This window comes from Arachis hypogaea, chromosome 4 (assembly GCF_003086295.3).
Source record: "Arachis hypogaea cultivar Tifrunner chromosome 4, arahy.Tifrunner.gnm2.J5K5, whole genome shotgun sequence".
Classification (NCBI taxonomy): domain Eukaryota; kingdom Viridiplantae; phylum Streptophyta; class Magnoliopsida; order Fabales; family Fabaceae; genus Arachis; species Arachis hypogaea.
Window position 1 is genome coordinate 7,553,087 of NC_092039.1, and position 20,774 is coordinate 7,573,860.

General features: G+C 34.8%; 2 protein-coding genes across 9 annotated transcripts; one reads left to right on the plus strand and one right to left on the minus strand.

Annotated features, from left to right (window-relative positions):
- Positions 1-7,035: 7,035 nt before the first annotated feature.
- Positions 7,036-8,697, minus strand: LOC112794574 (protein FAR1-RELATED SEQUENCE 5-like). Its single transcript, XM_025836568.1, has 5 exons — positions 8,659-8,697; positions 8,080-8,139; positions 7,473-7,985; positions 7,240-7,385; positions 7,036-7,153 (listed from the first exon to the last, which is right to left on the minus strand). The coding sequence occupies exons 1-5, from the start codon at positions 8,695-8,697 to the stop codon at positions 7,036-7,038; spliced, it is 876 nt and encodes a 291-aa protein (XP_025692353.1).
- A 2,095-nt stretch (positions 8,698-10,792) lies between these two features.
- On the plus strand, positions 10,793-18,118 carry LOC112796106 (leucine-rich repeat receptor protein kinase HPCA1). Of its 8 annotated transcripts, none has more exons than XM_072234960.1 (21): positions 10,806-11,345; positions 11,556-11,631; positions 11,833-11,873; positions 12,123-12,246; positions 12,338-12,409; positions 12,605-12,679; positions 12,772-12,843; positions 12,960-13,121; positions 13,197-13,271; positions 13,357-13,428; positions 13,516-13,587; positions 14,047-14,115; positions 14,235-14,309; positions 14,406-14,477; positions 14,591-14,728; positions 14,833-15,314; positions 15,409-15,570; positions 15,659-15,795; positions 16,042-16,261; positions 16,917-17,152; positions 17,480-18,118. In XM_072234960.1, the coding sequence occupies exons 2-21, from the start codon at positions 11,591-11,593 to the stop codon at positions 17,933-17,935; spliced, it is 2,853 nt and encodes a 950-aa protein (XP_072091061.1). In that variant the 5' UTR covers positions 10,806-11,345; positions 11,556-11,590; the 3' UTR covers positions 17,936-18,118. The 8 variants fall into 8 exon arrangements, with proteins under 8 accessions (XP_072091065.1, XP_072091063.1, XP_072091061.1 ...); XM_072234963.1 differs by having other exon boundaries at positions 10,838-11,345; positions 11,556-11,603; XM_072234964.1 differs by lacking the exons at positions 11,556-11,631; positions 11,833-11,873 and having other exon boundaries at positions 10,793-10,815; positions 11,221-11,345.
- The last annotated feature ends 2,656 nt before the right edge of the window (positions 18,119-20,774 follow it).

The following is a 20,774-nucleotide window of genomic DNA, read 5'->3' on the forward strand; positions in this document are numbered from 1 at the left end:
GTCACGGAATTAGATAGGATGGAGTTCAAGAGATACTTTCTACTGGTGGTGATGAAAATGTTTCTGTACCCTACCGCTCAACAGGTTCTCTCTCCATGGCACATCTACGCCGTGTTAGATGTTTTTGATCCGCGGAGATTCAACTGGCCATTGGAAACTATGAAGTGGTTTGACCAGGCAGTCGAAAAGTATAAGCTGAAAGGGAACAAGACGTGTGAAGGCTGCATGTTCATCATGCTGGTATGACGTAATGACCATTACCAAATTCAGTATGTCGTTGTTTTGTGAACAAAATAAATTGTATAATAGTAATGTGCTTTATATTAGTTAGGAGAGTTCAGTCTCTAGTACTGTTATTTATATGATATTTACTGATATGTTGATGATTTACTTGAATCTTTGTCTACTAATTTTCGATGCTTCGGTGTATGATTTCATCTGAATGTTTCCTGTCACTAGTACTGTGTCGCTTGCTATATTCCAATTGACTGCCAGCCTTATAGAATCTTGTACCATATCTCATGCTAACTGTTCAACTTAATAGTATATTCAACTTGGTTTTCCTTCATGTATAAAATGACTTGTGCCCGTCCTCTGTGTAGATCCTCTATTTTCAGCGGTTGCAATACGGTCTGCTCGACAACTGTCTTGAGCCTGAGCCATGGCTCGATACGTGGAGCTTGGAGAGGCTAGAAAAGAAGGCGCAGTATATTATATCTGAGGTACTCATTTCACTCTAGTAAAAGGTTAAGTTATGCCACTATGAAGGTCAAAAATGCCTATCAAATGAGTCAATATGTTTTTTTATTTTTTCCTTTTTTCGTTGACTCTAAGTATGTTTCTTGATGTTTTATCATTCTGTTTCTGGTTTCTCTTTTGGTGGTGCCTTGGGATTCGATTAAGATGATTGATTCTCTTTGTTTCTTAAATCAGGGACATCTTTTGACTAGATAGGGTGAAGTTGAGGACATAAAGGGTCATTCACCGCAAGCTGCAAGGAGGAAAATGGGAAAAAAAGCACCACAGAAGCGTGGGCGAAAGGATTCGGTACCGCCGAGGGTAAACACAATGCTTTATCATGTTAACAAATTTACTTCGCTATGGTTAATTTGGTTCATGCTATCACTTCAAATAGGGGAGCTCAGTCTGTGGAGAGAGTAGGCATGTATCAAAGGAAAGACAACCAAGTGGACGCACAACAGCTCCACCTCCAACTAGAAGAACTTCACGCCGTACCAACGGATCAAAAACTAGCCCGAGAGTGAGTATATAGAAATCGCATTACATAAGTTTATTAGGTTCTTTTCAATGTAATTGGATGTTTCTTTACCCAACATAATCGTTATGCATAAAACAGCCTAGCAGGAGAGGTGCGCAAAAAAATGGAGGGGCTAAGAAGGATCGATCACGTAGGTCCAGCCCAAAGCAATCTGAGGAAAAGGATCTCCCAATTAGCACAGATGATGACGAGAAAATGAGCCTCTTGCCAAGAGGATGTGCCGACTGTATAACCAGAGGGTTGACCAACAAAAACCAAGTGCTAATCCACCCGAAGGGAACCTCAATAAGGATAACGCTCCCCAAGCAACACCTGTCTCTAGCTTGCCCGATGCAGGAACACCCTCCGTTGCGTTGGTGCAACATGAAGAATGGGAGTTCGACGGGCAAGTCTCCTAAGCAAAACTATTTCATTTTGTGGTCTATTTTGCTTTTTAATGAATTAAGGATTGCATCCGTATAAAACTACCTTTTCTCTAACATTGGTTGAGTTATTTGCAGTAATCCCAATTTCCTTTCGAACCGAGACCCCAAGAGTGAACAAATATGGCAATACTTTGAGCAACTGCAGAACACGAGGCCACTGCAGACCGTGATGCCAGCCTCTCTGTCTTGCAAGACTCCTAGCCCACCAAGCAAGAAGATTTCACCGGGCATGACTCAGATAGAACAGATGTTTACCCAATGTACTCCTATAAAGGTGCATCCACTGCTAAAAGGGCGAAAGCTGGACAAGGAAGATGAGGAGCGATTGTGGCGATGGGATACCAATCGTCCGTCGGAGCTGAATCAGGTTGTGGCGGCATATGAAGGAAAGCAACATCTATCATTGGTCCAAGAGGACATATGCTCATTGCTACCCCGGCACTGGGTCACCAGCAACGTAAGTAGAACACTCTAACACAATGATAGAATGACTATGTTTCTTAATATATATTGTGGCACAAACAGATGACCCTAACACAATGTAAATTTTTTATACAGATCGTTCATTGGATGTGTTCAAACTTTAATGACTCAGAATCGTTGCGGTATAAGAATAACTTTTACTGTATTCCTCCGGGAATTTTGGTATGCACGAATTTGTGTCTTCTTATCGATCAATCTTTGAGGTCTGATCCTAAATTGTGCTTTTTGTACAGGAAACTGTGATGCAAAAGAGTAACTTGGATTCCTTCAGGGAGGTTCCTATTGTTAGTTATGTAGGGCTGGATCTTCAATTCGGTGATGATTCTATATTTTTTGACAAGATAGCAGCTTCCATGCGGAAATTGGTAAGTTAATGCTCTAGTTGAAGGTTGATTTTTTGGTTTAAGTGCTTACAATATCGTGTTTATTACTTGGATGTTGCTTGTGATAGGCAACAGGATGTTCCCGTTAATTGCCAAATGGATGGTTCTGTATTTGGTTTTTAGATCTCACGTCTTAGGCAATTGAATATGCATGTACTTAATTGAGATGTGATTGGCTTTCGTTTCATTATATGTTCCTCAACATGCTAAATGTTTTAGAAATTTTGCTTATATCTGAATTTGGTGACTCCATTGCTCATGTAACTGCTTTGATTTCTCTGTTTCTATCACAGTGGTTTGCCCTAGTCTGTATCAATCGTCATTGGTGGTTGTATGCCTTTGAGATATATTAGAAAAGGCTGTGGGTACTGGATAGTATGTATACAGGAGAACCTAATAATGAAAGATTAAAAATACATGCTTATGCAGTAAGTATACCTCAGTCAATTAGTTCACTGTTAGCCTGGGTAACTCAAAATGTATCATTGCTAACGTGTTGCTGCTTTCCAGGGGAGAATCATTGAAGACATGGCGAAAGTTACGATTCCCGCATATGAGCACATGAAGGACGGTCTACCTCGTTTCTATCTAGCGTACCAAGACAAGATAACGGGTCAGTTAAAAAGCCACCTAACAATACTCTTAACAACACTTCACTTGATATTGATAACATGATTGGAAATAATATTCTTTTTTTGTACATATAGCTGGGATTCTGGTGTATTCATCATCAAGTTCATGCAGTTTTGGGGTTTAGATAAACCCTTGCAGCATTGGGACAAGGTGAAGTTAAATATATTATAACAATTAATTTGAACCTCTTTCTAGTCAGTTTCTTTCTCGGATTTAAAATTACCCTTCCACACAAAATCGTCATGCAGGACGTTGTACAGGAGTTTAGGAATGAGATCATACTAGACATAGTCTTGGGTCCTCATAATTCACAAATTGGGATGGCGCTGCAGGCATTGGACAGCGCTCCTGTGCGCCGTAACCAGCCAAGGAAAAAGACTAAGGCTGTGAAATCACCCTTAACAGCACCAAGCACGAGGAGCATGCTGCAGCGTGCGGGGTTACCCACTAGAAAGCCAGCCAAGGGGGGAGACAACGGAAGAAGACAGATGCCTAGGTAAGAAAAAATCAATATACATGCCTTAGTCTATCCATGGCCTCCTGATAGAGTTATAGGCGTTCATATACCCATTTGCCAACTTAGATTCGTTTAGTGTGAGCCTAATAAAGCTTGTTTCACTGCAAGTTCATGATTTCATGTTGCAGATTTTGTCAAGTTGATGGTGACAATCAAGACAAATCCCCTACATGGATAGTGCCCATACTAGGCATTAGGATGTTTCTTTTCTTTGTAAATTGGATGGTTCTGAATTTATTGATCTATCATATTTTAGGCATTTGAACTTGTATATACTTAATTGAGAAGTGAATTGCTCGTGTTTTGTTAGATACTCCTCAGCAGGTTTCGTATGTTAGGTATTTTAGGATTCTCAAGCAATTAGTTTTCAATCTATGGATATCAATAGTTCATTAAGAAATACACTGCATATTTATACTATTTCGTCAACCCTGATCGGTGTACAGTATACATTTGTTCATGCCTATGCTTAAGTTGCAGTTCTTTCCATTCACTAAGCGTGGTGTTAACTAAAAGGAGGCATTATTTATTTTTTTTATCACTGTTTTCCATTGCTGAAATTGTGACGTTGATGGCAGTTTAAGCTTTGCACGGCCTTCGATCGTAATCAATCTACACGGCCGGTTTGTTTATGGTGGCACTAGTGACTTTAACCAGGATTTTAATTGGATGTTGCTACTAATAGGCACACGGATGTTACTTTTCCTTGTAAGTTGGATGATTCTGAATCTGTTTTCTCAACTATAATATCTTAGTCATTTGAACTTGTGAGTACTTCATTCAGAAGTGTGTGGCTCGTGTTTTGTTATATACTCCTCACTAGGTTTCATATGTTAGGTATTTCAGGATCCTCAAACCGTAGTTTTAAATTTGTGGATGTCACGAGTTCATTAATGAATGCATTGCATAATTATACTATTTCGTCAACTCTGGTCGGTGTATATAACCCTTTTGTTCATGACTATGCTTAAGTGACAGTTCTTTCCATTTACTAGCGTGGTGTTAACTAAATGGAGGCGTTAATTATTTTTTTATCATTATTTTCTGTTGCTGAAATTGTGACGTTGCTGGAAGTATAAGCTTTGCACGGCCTTCGGTCGTAATCAGTCTACACGGTCGGTTTGTTTATGGTGGCACCGATGATTTTAACCAGGATTTTAATTGGATGTTGCTACTGATAGGCACACAGATGTTTCTTTTTCTTGTAAAATGGATGGTTTTGACTATGATTTCTATGGTTCAGTGTTACGCATTAACGACAGCGTGCATTTCATTGACATATGAATGGCTTTTATTTTTTTTCTAAATGGCAGTTTTTGGGCCGGATTTAATACATTTATTTTTTTGCGAACAAATAAGTGATATCTCATTTCTTTAAAACCATACTAACCAAATATTGGGGAACAATAACAACATTTGTACTTTTGATTCTTTTAATGAATACTTCATAACAGGATAAATGAAAGTGACAAAACAGAAAAATGAAGAGTTTATTCAGTTGTGTCTAAAGGACCAAGAAATCTAGCTAAGAATGACAAATTACTCATGCCAAGAAACCTGACTATAAATGCCTAAAAGAGTTCAACAGGTCCATGAATCTGCCACCATCTGATGAATTCCATATAGTAGAATCCTCAAATCTGTTGTCTACAGAACCTTGACGATCATTATCTGTCTGAAGGTCAACAACATCCTAAAAAATCCACAACACAAAGAGAACAACATATATGAATCAGGAACACCAATCCATATAAAAAATTTAACATAGACGTCACTTCTGACACATATCGGTTGTGATTTTCTCTTCCTTTTTTCCATTGACTTCTTAATTGACTTGTCCAACTCTGCTCCAAGTCTCTTACCCTTCGGTCGTCCTTTGGTTTTCACCCTTGAGGGTCCCTGTATGTCATGTAAAATAACATCGCATGTGCTCCGTGTGGGCATCGTATTCTGAGTCCCATCAAGAGTAGTGGAACGCATGCTGGCACGGTGATCAGTCAGCTTGGACTTTGCATCCGAAAGAGCAGCTCGCAAGATGGCTGCTTCCTCTTCACAAGCAACAAACTCCTGAGCAACGTTATAGAACTCTGAACACAGATGCCTGAACAAATTGTGGCTTTCATTACTCCAAGCCACGTCATGGCTACTCTTAATGTAAGTGTGCTTGTGGATGACATTCTTACTCCATCGAGGAAGAACATAGCAGCTCGGTACTGTGTCAACTCTATAGTATGACCAGACCGCAAGGATGTGGCAACACAATATACCAACGAATTCAAATTTATTGCACTCGCACCGACTCTTTCGACTCAAAGGGTCAAACTGTACTATAAAAGTATGGTAGACAGGCTTCTCCCAAAATACCTTCCACTTGTCCACTTTAATAGAAATTGTATCTCCCTTTTGTTCAGTTGATCGAACCACACAATCGGTTTTTTTCCTTACCTCCAGCTGAAGGGTCCGGAATATATTACTGGTGTATTCCTACTGAAACTGTCGCTCAATGCCTGTGCTCCCTATACATGGGATGACTCCTTTTGAGTCTGCAGCATCATCTTCAAGCTCCTTTTGCTCTTTATTTCCAAGCACGTTATCGTATTCATGGACGAACTGAACCAACCCACTCTTGCAATGCAGGTATCCACCGTAGAATGCGTGCATACTTTCACTCCGCTGTGTACTTCTCATGCCGGCCCAAAATTCACTCTTGAAGAATATTGGCACCCACTTACGTCGATTCGCATAAAGATCTACACAAGAAAAAAAATAGCATAAGAGTGTCGCTTATATCCAACAGGATGACAGCTTACAAAGCATTGATAAAACAAATTAAAAAACATCCAGACACACTATGAAAAGAAACATCAGTATGTGTATTGAAAAGAACATCCACTGACATAACAAGGTAGAAAATTCAGTTACGTTTCTTAAGAAAAAAACACAAGAACGGAAACACCCGGCAGTAATAAAATTAAATGAATAAATAGGCAACATGAAACCAACAGACGGGATTTAATTTAACGATCACAGACCTGCTAACCATCTGTTCTGGCCTAACACAAATTCTTTGATGAAAGCAGCCCAATCAACTTCTAACGATTCACTCGAAGGAGAGTTATACACAATGTGATTCATCATTGCACTCAACTCTTCGTACCTAGCGTAGCCACCAAGCTTGAATTGTGTTTTCTTTATTATGTGCCAAATGCACCATCTGTGGACAGTATCAGGTAGGACCTTCCTTATAGCACCAGTCATCGCCTTGCACTGGTCAGTGATGATCCCCTTTGGCGCAGTCCCAATGCATCTCACCCACTACGTGAACACCCACTCGAAACTAGGGATCTTCTCACTGCCAAGTAAAGCACAGCCAAGAAGAGTAGACTTCCCATGGTGGTTTATACCGACAAATGATGCAAACAGTAGACCATGCCTGAGAATACATCAAAAGCAAATGTAAGGTAACATGACAAATTTAACAGATAACTACTCCTGCAATTCACCAATAATTATACAGACCTGTTTCTCCTGTACGTGGTGTCGAATGACACCACATCTCCGTAATATTCATACGAAGCCCTGCACCTTCCATCTACCCAGAGTGCGCTCTTAAATTTATTAGCATTGTCAACATCTATGGCATAAAAGAAGTTGGGATTGATTTTCTTCATTCGAACGAAATAATTCATCATCCCATTGAAGTTCGCATTGTCATCGGAGCATCAGAGATTGCTTGTAATATAATTTCTGACATCCTTTTCTGAGAAACCCAGGTTTGAAGACCCACAAACTTTGTTTGCCAGTGCTAGATATGTCTTGTTGGGTCTTATGCCAGCCTCGTCGTTATCCGTAATGACGCACTTGGCATGCATGCTCAGCTCCCGGTACTCATGATAGTGGACAGCTTTCTCAGCCGAACAGGGGTGAGAATGCCTCAATTCTACCCTGGACAAAACCCAACATTCCTTCTCCCTGTCCAGCATGACATACATTCTTACTTTGCATCTCGTGGCTGTTATTCTGTTTGACCTAGTTGCTGCTTTAACACGAGATTCTCGATAACCCTCTCGAGTGCAGTGAAGAGATTGATTAATAGGTATCTTTGCGTCCTTTCGCATCTTGTCGAAGTTCGTGTTCCTGACTTTAGTTACAAACCCCAATTTCTTTGCATAACTTGCATAAAACTCCTGTGCCAAATGCAGCGAATCAAATCTCATTCCTATGACTGGGATTTCCTCTTCACTGAGCTCACTATGATTCGGCAACTGTAAAGCCAATTCACAGAACCAAATACAAATTAAAGATAGTATCAAAGTGGTAACTATAACGTACTAACACACAATAAGAAATACTTCAAACCTCGTGTCTTAAATCCAACTCATCATTTCTCGTCACCATGACGTCGGTGATTTCGTCAACCTTCAATTAAAGACAATCGGGACAAAACTTTAATCCACTTATGGCCATTACTATATAATGAAGCAATCCACTAAAACATATCAACAAATAAATGGAAACACATATAGCACTCAATCAGACTTTATTACTATCTCAACTAAACAAATTATTTCTCCAGATTTTTTCAAAAACTAGTCATCTAATTACCATGAATAAGAAGCCTTCATAACACACATTTTAATAAAAAATTCTATTAGAAATCAATGAATCATTAACAACATGTAATTGATTGCATGCATTGTGACATAGACGAACAACACAGTGAGATTGAAATGAATCTTAGACTATTCGCACATTTAGGAGCAATATAAACTACCAATAATTTTGTCTTTTTCAACATAGATCTTACATGTCTTCCACACAACCCAATTAATTTCCATATCCACTATCTATGTCTATCTCTATTGGAATTTTTAGTATCAATGACATTAGCTAAGCATAGCCTTCTCCACAACCCAATGTATTCAATTGCAATCATACCTTATTAACATCTCTACTAGCAACGTCAGTGTGCCACATTTTTTTCAAAGAAATAAATTTTAAGAAACATCTAAAAAATATGGAAAAGAAACATTCACACTTCAGGTTCTCATATAACATCATGCAATTCAAGACTAACATATACAACATACAACATATCAAGGAACCCTCTTGATTAACAACGCCATCGTCATTCAATTCATCATTGCCTTCACTAGCATTGATCATTGTGCTATTCGGTTCCCTTCCGGATTTGAGCGTTCTATGGAAAATTTTTTTTCCCAAATATTTACGCCGCCACGGCCACTTCTTCTTTTTAGAGTAAAAGCGGCACGCACCGAGGAAAAGCAAGGACGGAGCCACGATTTATATCATTTGATGTGGACGGTCTCGAGCAAGTGATGATGATCAACGTGACATACATGCAAGGCATCCGGGACGTGTTGCATCAACGGTGGCTTCTTAGTGAATGAAAAGTGGCCCCACGGTTGAGGAGTGACGACGGCGACACAGCTTGAGTGATTGGGTGAAGACGATGGAGGAGGTAGGCGGGCTATGCTTCTTGGGGGAGAAAAAAAGAATGACGGCGCTAGTTGGAAAGGGTAACCCAGGGTAGTGAAACTAAATGCTCAGCGCATCTGTTTCCGTGATTCTCTCCTATGACTATCGTATCTTCCCTCATGTTTTGAATGTTGTCAACAATAATTTAAAAAATAAATTAAATTATAAATTAATAAAATTAAATTAATTATATTGTTCCATTCTTGGCTGATTATTAGTTAGTTCCATATACTTTTTCTTTTGTTAATAACAAAAATTATATATCATTTTGTTAACATCAAAATCTTTCGGATATTAATTTAGTATTTATCTCTTTATTTATATATAAATATATGTAAAATTTAACCTCATTTAATATATATTTTATATTTTAATATATCATACGAATAACTAATTTAATAATTAATTTTTAGTATATACTTGACATGGTTAATAACAAAAATCTTTCACTTAAATCATTGTACCAAACGAATTTACGACTAACGCTAATAAATAGTATAAATATACTAAATTGTATCGAACACTAGTATTTTCATATCAAACTTTTTTTTAAAATAAAAGAGTTGATAAAATAAAAAATAAAGTTCAATTAATTTAAATTAAGATAATGTAAGATATAATAAAATTTATAAATTTAATAATAATTATTTTTATTGATTTACTTTATCAATTTTTTCTATTTAAAAAACATTTGTTTACCCTGTATTCTCACACTTCGATGAGAATTAGTCTCGTGGTTGGTTTATTTCTTTCATAAGAAGATAAGTTTATATATAGAAAATCAATTTCGTTTTCAATGATATTTTTCTTTCATCTAGCTCAATTTGCAATAAATTTTTCTTTCGTTCTTACGTTCAAACAATCAAGTAATTAACAGGGACACTTAAAAAAATATATAAGGTTACTCAGTGACGGGTCAAAAAACAAAGAAAATTCTTTTCTGCATAGATATATTTTACACTTTGAAACTATACATACATACATACATATGTTGATTGAACACACTAAAACTATATTAACTTAAAATAATAAAATATTAATATAATTTATCTACTATTTATTTTTATATGGTTACATATAATTTTTTTTACACGTATTCTTAAACAATTATTCAATTATTTATTATTTTCCTCTGTATTGTGAAGTCTAGTAATTACAATATTTAAATATAAAAAAGTATCTTAACCAAAATCATTGTTACAAATAAGATCATTTAAGCGTTAAAATAAAAAAAATACATAACTTTAAAATATATAATATTACTAGATAGATGAAATGCTTTATTATTTTAATCAATATTTTTCAAATAAAGTCACTCCTTTATATTTAGAAACTAAACTTAAATTTGGTAATTAACTAGTGTCACAGAGTTTGTCATCATAATTTATTGATTTTTCATTATTTATTTTGAGTTTAGATTCAAAATCAAATTTAACAAGATAAATATTATTATATGTTAATTTTAATAAATTAAACTTATTATTTCTTTTCAATAAGTCAAGCATTACAAAATGTACTATTTGCTAGTGGCTTGTTATACACGTCATCTTATATGCAATACAAAGACCAGGTCTGATGTACTCTTAGGGTGCTTTGGTGAGTTGTTCTATTCTCTTCTAAGACCCCAATTCACAATGCACTCTAAGTGTTTGATTAATGTCCTAAGCGAGAGGAGAAACAAATTAAAGTTGTTCTTGTCTCCACCAACTTTTAAGATAAGAGAAATATAAGAGACATGTCTTAAGGATGATTTTTAAGCCAATTTTTATATTAGTGGAGATTTATCTCGACGTCTTTATTCTTTTTGTCTTATAACAGCTATCAAGTGTTACTTCTTTTTTAATCTATTTTTATTTGGCTCTTATTTATGTGTATAAAATAATGGTTATCTCCATGTTAGTCAAAGCTTATGCATGTTTGATTGTTTGTTAAATTAATTTAATTTTAGATTTAGGCCTGTTGCCTTACCTATAGGCTATGTTGATGTTACTATGCAAATAGGCAAGAGAAGATTTAAAAAAATTGGCAAGTCAACTGAGGCAAGTGGAGAATTTTGGAGGTTGTGGGGGGCAGATAGTTAGGTTGGTGGAGAAATGTTCAAAACCCCGAGAAAGTCACATTTCAAGGTATTGTCATGGATGATTTCGTGTACAAGGCAACATATCCTGTTTCCATGATACCCCCATATAATATAATCTTATTTATAAAGCTCAACTGCTGGGAAGTTTCAATATTTTGTTGAATTTGCTTAAGTTTACTACATTGATGTGATTATTTAGTTTTGACTTAATCCTATTGGCAATTCGTTTTATAATTTTTTGTTTCAAATGATGTAGGAATGCCCTGTTTTTCTTGCTAGTGGTAATTCTTAATGATATTACCATGTAAGAATTATTCAAATTGTTTTACCATGTAAGTTTTAACATCATGAGACAGAAACTGCATAAAAAGAAAACATATTTTAGTTTGTTGACTTTTTTAGTTTGATGTTAGAGGAAGTTTATATTTTGCAACATAAGATAGTTAGACTTACAAGAGTAATGTGAGTTTTCTGTCCTCATTTGAGTTGATCATGGATGAAAGAATTCTAATGTTCCTACTACTCATTTTCAGTTCTTTGTTAGTTGTCACAGCAAGAACAGCGAATCGAGATTGTAAGTTTGGTCTGTTGTGTCAGTCAGATACTTTCTCCTCATCCAAATGGCATTTTCGATATACACATTGTACAATTAAGAGTTTATAGTCTATAGAGTTAGGTACTTGGTTTTTCAACTTTCTGTCTCATGTAAGTAGTTAAGAAGTTAGAACAAACCAATTCTGTGTAGAAGTTAGAACAAACCAAGAAGTTAGTGATTGAAATTTGCCTTTTAATTATTTATTTATTTATTTTGTTTCTGATGCAGACCAAACTCTGCTGGCTCTAAAGAATGAGTGGCAGAACACACCACCGGATTGGGAACGCTCGAATGATCCTTGTGGCGATGGTTGGATTGGCATTGGGTGCATCAACGGAGCCGTTACCTCCATGTACTTTCTCTTCTTTTAAGTTCTTAGTGTGAATCACTAACTTCTCCAGAGTTTCCTTTTGTGAGGTTAACATGATTGTTGGCATTTCCAGAACACTGTCAAGCATGCATTTGACCGGCCAGCTTTCATCAGAAATAGGAGGACTATCTGAATTGCGGATTCTGTACGTGTTCTACTTTAGTCTTGTATTGTAATTCTAAATATTGAATTTATCTGAAACAATGGTCACCTTCCACCCTATTGCTTGAAGATTTAATCTCCTTTTTATTGATAAATTCCCTGATTTGAGTATTTTAATTTATTTTTCTTTGTATTTTGTTCTTGAACCCCCCCCCCCCCTTCTTTCTTTCTTTTGCAGGGATCTGTCCTACAATAAGAATTTAACAGGACCGCTTCCGGAAGCAATTGGAAACTTGAGAAAGCTGACAAACTTGTAAGACAATTTCAAAAGTTAAGAATATATCCAAATCCAATTATGCTTGATCAAACAACTCTAACAACGCACTTTCTTAATTTGTCTTCTAGAATTCTTACTGGCTGTGGTTTCAGTGGTACTATACCGGATACAATTGGAAATATGCAACGCCTTGCATTCTTGTAAGAATTGTTTGCTTGATTTTTTGTAACATATATCAGAAATAGGCCTCTTTATTTGTCCTGCTCCTAGCAACAATAGTTTGTTTGATGATCAAATGGGTTAATTTTAATCACAGGTCTTTAAATTCAAATAACTTCAACGGGCAAATTCCATCCGCTATTGGTAATCTCACAAATCTATATTGGCTGGACTTGGCTGAAAACCAGCTTGGAGGGTCTATCCCAATATCAAATGGAACTTCTCTTGGTCTGGATATGCTACACAATACAAAGCACTTGTATGTGAAATCCATTTTGCTCTATTTTGGATGATATATAATTCAATCCTTCTAATACATTTCCATTATCTACAGTCATTTTGGGGTTAACCAACTTTCAGGCAATATTCCTCCTCAGCTTTTTAGTTCAGCCATGTCTCTGATACATGTGTAAGATCCATACCAACAAGCTAATAAACTAAGAGATTATTACGAAAATCAAAATTTTGAATTTTTAGTAATTTCTTTTTATCAGGCTTTTTGAAAGGAACGAATTTATTGGCAATATTCCATCTACACTTGGACTAGTCCAGAATCTTGAGGTGGTGTGAGTATCCATATCTTCCTAATGTAAATTAGTAAATAGAGTACATGTTTGTTTTTTGTCTTCAAATTTTTCTTTTTGCGACTGCAGGCGCCTTGATGGTAATTATCTAAGTGGACCTGTGCCTCCAAACGTTAGCAACCTTACAAATGTTAGGGATTTGTAAGTAGAGAAAACTTGAACCCACTTTAATTATTAATATTATTATTAATTTCCTGATTTCATTTTTATTGCTTTCTGTTTTCCCACAGAAGGATTTTCTGTTTTTATTTTCTTGTTTCCTATTTTTCATAGTTTCTTCACAAAAATCTTGAATAGAAAACATGGAAAACAAATAGTCTTTATATTCTGAACCAAACTCCTTTAAAGTGAGGATTGAGGAAGTTGGTAAAGTGAGAAAGTGAGTGTCTAATCACCATTATATCATGGTAATGGGGCTCACACATGATAGAAATTATAAATTCAATAGTGATTAACCCCTTACTTCGTCACTTTACAATTCTCCTCATGATCTTTTTCCTTTATATTCCAAACAAATTCTCATTATTGGTATAATATTGGTATCTACTGTGATGAATTTGTAACTGTCCTGATAGAAGTTTTGATCTTTATGTTTGTTAGGCTTCTCTCCAACAATCGCCTATCTGGTCCTCTTCCCAACCTTACTGGAATGAACAGCCTCAACTTCCTGTAATTTCTAAATCATTTGGCTAACTTCACTTTTTTATATATGTGTATGCTTTGTTTTTCAAAGTGAGTATTAATTTTATAGAAATGACTACAACATAGTTATTGACATCATTTGGCAGGGATGTGAGCAATAATAGTTTTGATCCATCAGAGTTTCCACTATGGTTAACAAATCTACCATCTTTGACAACAGTGTATGTCTTTCTTTCTGCACTCTCTCTGCTATCAGCTTTAATCTTCTCTCTTAGGTTTCAACCTTTTATTGCTTATATTATCATTTTGTACGGCAGAAACATGGAGAATATAAACCTTCATGGGAATATTCCTGTTTCATTTTTCAGTTTGAGCCAGTTACAGACAGTGTGAGTAGCAGCCTGTTAATTATTGACTGTTGATAGTTCCATTTTATGATGAAAATTTAGATATAGCTGTGAGTAACTGCTTCTTTATTTCTTTGTGACATGATCTTCAATAGGAATTTGAAAGACAACCAGCTAAATGGAACATTAGATATTGGTACTACCATCAGCAAACAACTGGAAATCATTGATTTGCAGACCAATTTTATTGCTAAGTTTAATCCAGAAATTAATGTATCCAATGTGGAAATAATGTAAGCCATAACTATTGTATTACAGTAGGTACTAGGTAGTTTTTTTTCCTTTTTTCTTTGCTTTCCTTGACATATGGTTTATTAATGAAAACATATATCTTCAGACTCGTCCATAATCCGGTTTGTGGAGGAGGATCTTCACAGGATTATTGTTCAATTCCACAACAAAACAACATGTATACAACACCACAGAACAATTGTGTGCCTGTCACCTGCAGCACAGATCAGAAAGAAAGCCCTAACTGCAAATGTGCATATCCATATACCGGAACTTTAACTTTCAGGGCACCAACCTTCTCTGACTTGCAAAACAAGTCAGTCTTTGCATCTTTGGAGTCGTCTATGATGCGATCTTTTCATCGATATAATCTACCTGTGGACACAGTTTCTGTGAGCAATCCAAGAAAGGAAGCATTATACCTTGATTTGACTCTAGAAGTGTTTCCATCCGGCATATATCGTTTCAACCGAACGGGTATTATTAATATAGGCTTTGTGCTTAGCAACCAGACATATAAGCCTCCTCCCACTTTTGGACCATTTTATTTTATTGCTGATGATTATGAAAACTATATGGATGACTCAGGTAACACTAAATGAATCGGATGATACATATAGTAATGGAATTAACTATAACAGTGCTCCATTTTTAAACTTGATTTTTTTCTCTTGTGATTTAGTATTCATCAACTCTGAAGGATCCAATAAATCTTCAAAAACTGGCATAATAGCTGGAGTTGCTGGTGGTGTTGTCCTGGTGATATTATTAATCATTGCAAGTGTTTATGCCTTGCACCAAAAGAATAAGGCAAAAAGAGCAACAGAGAAAAATAATCCTTTTGGTAAGAGAACTTAAATGTCCGCTCTGCTTCTTTTATTGCCAATTCATGGAGCTAAGATTTTTGTGTGTTTTGATCTCACAAAATGCAGCAAAATGGGATGCAGATGAGAGCAATAATAGTATCCCACAGCTGAAAGGAGCAAGGCGCTTCACTTTTGAAGAAATTCAGAGCTACACCAAAAACTTCTCACAAGTTAATAGTATTGGATCTGGAGGATACGGGAAGGTGTAGAATCCATCTAGTTTATTTCATTTCTCTGTGTATAATCCTTAAAAAATGAAAAATGATATTTTTTTAAAGAAAGAACTATAAGATAACAGATTCAATCATAGTGTAATGAAGCCACCTTATATTAATGCATTTTCTACATTGATTTTTCCATTGATACCACCACCTATCTCATAACTGTGGTGCTCTATACATTGTCAGAATTTTTGTCAGATCAATGATACGGTTAATTGATATTGGCAGGTTTACCGAGGAACTCTTCCAAACGGGCACCTAATTGCTGTTAAAAGAGCTCAGAAAGAATCAATGCAGGGAGGGCTGGAGTTCAAGACTGAGATTGAACTTCTATCAAGGGTCCACCATAAGAATCTTGTTAGCCTTATAGGTTTCTGCTTTGAGCAAGGAGAGCAAATGCTCATTTATGAATATGTTCCCAATGGCACTTTGAAGGATACTCTTTCAGGTATAAACAAGTGCACTAACCATTTCACATTGCTAATTTGAGTAGCAAATAATGATATACTTGAACAGAATAAACTCACATGCTACTCAAAGATTCTAGGAGAACATGTGTAGACTATTCAGAAAATCTTTATGGTCAGAATAAGGTGTTATGTAAGTATATGGGGGATTTGTGAGGATAAAACTTGTAGAATTCACTATTATCCTGAGTATCTTCTCTTAAATATTGACAAAAATACCAATACATGATTGGTTGGTGTAGTAGATTTTCCTTCCTCTTTACTACTTGTCTGAGAAGGGGAGCCTTGGAGTAATGGTTGAGTTGTCTCCCTGTGACCTCAAGGTCATGGGTTCAAGTTGTGGAATCAGTCACTGATATAATTATCAGGTAAGGCTGCCTGCATTACTCCTTTTGGGTGCATCCCTTTTCCCGGATCCTGTGTCAACACGGGATACTTGTACACCGGGCTGCACTTTACTACTTGTCTTAGGCTCGTAGTCCACAGTACAGAAAAAGATAGGGTAGGAAGATTCATGTCCGCTAAATAGCTACAGAAATTGCTTAATTTGATCAAGGATTGGCTATTGAGTGAGGTGTAATAGTTTATTAACTTTGCATGTAATATAAATATAACACGCGCATATGGTCTCTGCAGGTAAAACAGGAATAAGATTGGACTGGATTAGAAGGCTGAAAATAACACTTGGTGCTGCCAGGGGGATGGATTATCTCCATGAACATGCCAATCCTCCCATCATACATAGGGACATCAAATCCACAAACATATTATTGGATGAACGTTTGAATGCTAAAGTTTCTGATTTTGGACTCTCCAAACCATTGAGAGATGGTGAAAAAGGTTACGTTACCACTCAAGTCAAAGGAACAATGGTTTGTATCTTGTGCTCTTCTACCTTTTGCCAATTAAACAAGAGTTCAATTTTGATATACTAATAGTATAAAACATTTTACAGAGTTGTCTAGTCATATTTCTTTTGAATGACTATGTATGCAATCAATGTAAAGTTATTTTTGCTAACGTGACATTATGTAATTGAACACACCTGTAAAACTGTTTTACACTAATATTGTATTAAAATTAAATTCATTAAACAAAGACATGTATAGAAAACTATTTCAAGACTCAATTGTCTTCTGTGGCATCTAATATCCAATATTAAATGATTACATTACAATGAACTTTTGCTCCTAATGTAGGGCTACTTGGACCCGGAGTACTATATGACTCAGCAATTGACAGAAAAGAGTGATGTGTATAGCTTCGGAGTACTAATGTTAGAGCTGATAACAGCAAGAAGGCCGATAGAACGAGGAAGATACATTGTGAAAGTGGTTAAGAATGCCCTAGACAAGGACAAAGAGTTCTATGGCCTTAAGGAAGTAATTGATCCATCCATTGATTTGGGAACAACACCACAGGGTTTTGACAAGTTTGTTGATCTTGCAATGCAATGTGTTGATGAGTCAAGTTCTAGCAGACCCTCAATGAACTTTGTGGTGAAAGAGATTGAGAACATGTTGCAGTTGGCTGGTTCCAACCCTAATGCAGAGTCTGCATCCACTTCATCTAGTCATGAAGTAAGCAAAGGGAGTTCTCAACATCCTTACAATAATGAGTTCTTTGATTCAAGTGTTGTGATTCCACGTCCTTAACTGTTGATGAGGCTGTGTATATAAATGCATGTAGGACTTCTCTTTCAGTAGTTGTTTGAAGCTTGAAAGTAACTTGTTGAAAAAGTTATTTAGATTTGTCTATCTTACTTTTATTTGAAAGAACGAATTAGTGTTTATATTTTTTGTTCATAAAAATTAAACTTATTAGATTCTTGGAGATTATAAGTTGTTTTCAAACATATATGGATAGTTGCTATATAGAATTCTGAATTATCTTTAAAGAAAATGTTAACAATACAAATACAACCTCTTTTAGTCAATTGCTACCTACAATAGGAATCTATCTATTGTTAATATATAAAAATAGATACATAAGTTTATTCACATTACTTTTAAAATATATTTTTCTTTCTACTAATGCCATGTCAACAACATTGTTTACTTGGCAACATATTAGAATTAACCACTCATTTTTTGCCAAATAAACTATTATTTCCAAATCAGCAAATATATATATATATACAAAAATTTGTAATCAAATTTGTAACCTACAAACTACAAAGATATTGGATCCATATCCATATATTTATTATATCTCACCATTATAAATAATACAATAAATTTATAACTCCAATAATTAATTTATTAATTTCTATAAATAGCTCACTAAATATAATAAACATTCATATTACAAATGTAATAATAATATTATTAATCATAATAAATTTTACGTTACAAATATTCAAATTCCATACTATTTGAACTACTTATATAAGTTTCTTATCACTATTCCTTCAAATGACATCAAATTTAGAACAAAAAATTTATTTTTGAATTACACAACATCACAAACTTACTCAATGAAGCATCATTCTTTGGACAATATCACGAAACAAAAAGACAATTAGTTTATCAAAGTTTGCGTGGTTCATCTATGGAAAACATTAACACCCATAAATGAAGAAGAGTCTCTTTGTTTAGAAATGATTATATTAGATGAAAATGTACAAAACAAACATATTTATTAAATTTTTAAATTGAATTTACGAAAAAATACTTTAATTATTTTTGCTTTTTATACTTTTTATATTATTTTATAATACTTTATATATAATTGTATTTTAATATCGTTAAAATTATACTTCTTTTAATATGCTATTCATTATTTTTTTAACTAATTATGAAGTATGATTTTCTAGCAGGAAAGGAAAAGTCTATACTATAAAATATTTAAAAATAGAAGATACAAATGATTTGTATAGGCCAATTAAAAGTATAATAAAAGCAAACTTTTTACTCACAATTATTGTGAAAGAAATTAAAGATTCAGTTTTGAATATTTTTCAAGACTATTTTGAATTTGCATCACTTGAGACATTATCTAACATAGTGGGACAAAGAAAAATACTAACAGGTAATTTTATTTTATACTATTTCAATTATTCTTATTAAAAAAAACTTATTCAAAAAAAAATCTACACATTTTTATTCTTTTTATTGTAGACGTCATTGGAAAACTACATTAAGAGATTAAGAAGAAAGAAAATCATACAAATTCAAGATACATCTTTGGAAGAAAAACATACATGCAAAGATGGAACAAACAATATAATAGAAAGTGCATACAACTCAACAATTCATAAAGAACATGCCTTCACAAGAACCTCAATTGAAAAAAGAAAGCAACAATTCTAACAAATGCAAAAATCAACCTACCAAATAAAAATGTCACTTTGTACAACTCTAACATCCAAATTTTTTGTACTACAAATTATTTTAAATAAAACACCTTTTAAATTTAACTTTAATGTACACATATTTAATTTAGTTCTACAAAACATAGCCATTTTTAATATTTATTATATATTATCATTAATTTACCATCCATGCATTCCGCAAGTCTCATTCTAGTATATTCTTAATATATAAAAGTAGGTACATAGATTTACTCACATTACTTCTAAGTTATTTCTCTTCATCTACTTACGCCATGTCAGCATTATCGCTTACTTAACAAAATTTTAGAATCCACCATTCAAATATTATCAAATCAACTTTTATTTTCAAATAGAAAAACACAAAAAACAAAACCAACAACTTAACTTTTTCCAAAAAGCTCTAAAAATCAAAGAGCTTATTACCTTTCTCATACTTCTCTAAACCCTCTTCCTCTTGGAACCTTTTCCGTACCAAGATCCTATTTTCTCCATCCACTTCCGGTCCCATGAGCCATTGTTTTTTCCTCAAAACAAATTGTCCATCACGATGTCCATCTCCGACAGAGCTGCATTGCATAAATTACAGAAACTAGCACAAACTCCATTCTTCCTGTTGTGGTTTTTCTGCCGGAGCTCGATTATGAGTCTCAGACCAACGTCACCACTCGGCGCCGCCAACGTAGAAAATTTGTCTCAGGTATCGTCCTAAAGATTTTCAACTTTGCCGTTTACTCTTCTCATTCTGTTGTTCAATATCATTTTCAATAGCCCTGTTTATTTGTTATAAATAATAACATTTGAATTGTGAACTCATTGCAAGTAACACAGGTTTATGTATTTCTCTTTTTTAAACGGTTCTGTCTAACAATCACAACCAAAATTAATGTGCTTCCACAATTTATATTTATGTGTTCCTCCTTTTCAATTTGTTATTCCACATGTACAGTACAGTATTGCTTCCACAATTTACTTGGAATGGATTATCATTCTTTGATCATGTCTTATTCTCTTTGTTGTAAAAGGATTTGCAGTGGTAATAACAGACGGGAAGAGTTAATACCCAAAATTGTTAGATTAAAGAGACGGAAAGCAATCCTTTCGAAGAAAGAAAGACAAGAAGATATGTTTAACACAATTTTTATTGCACCTTTCTTATTTTA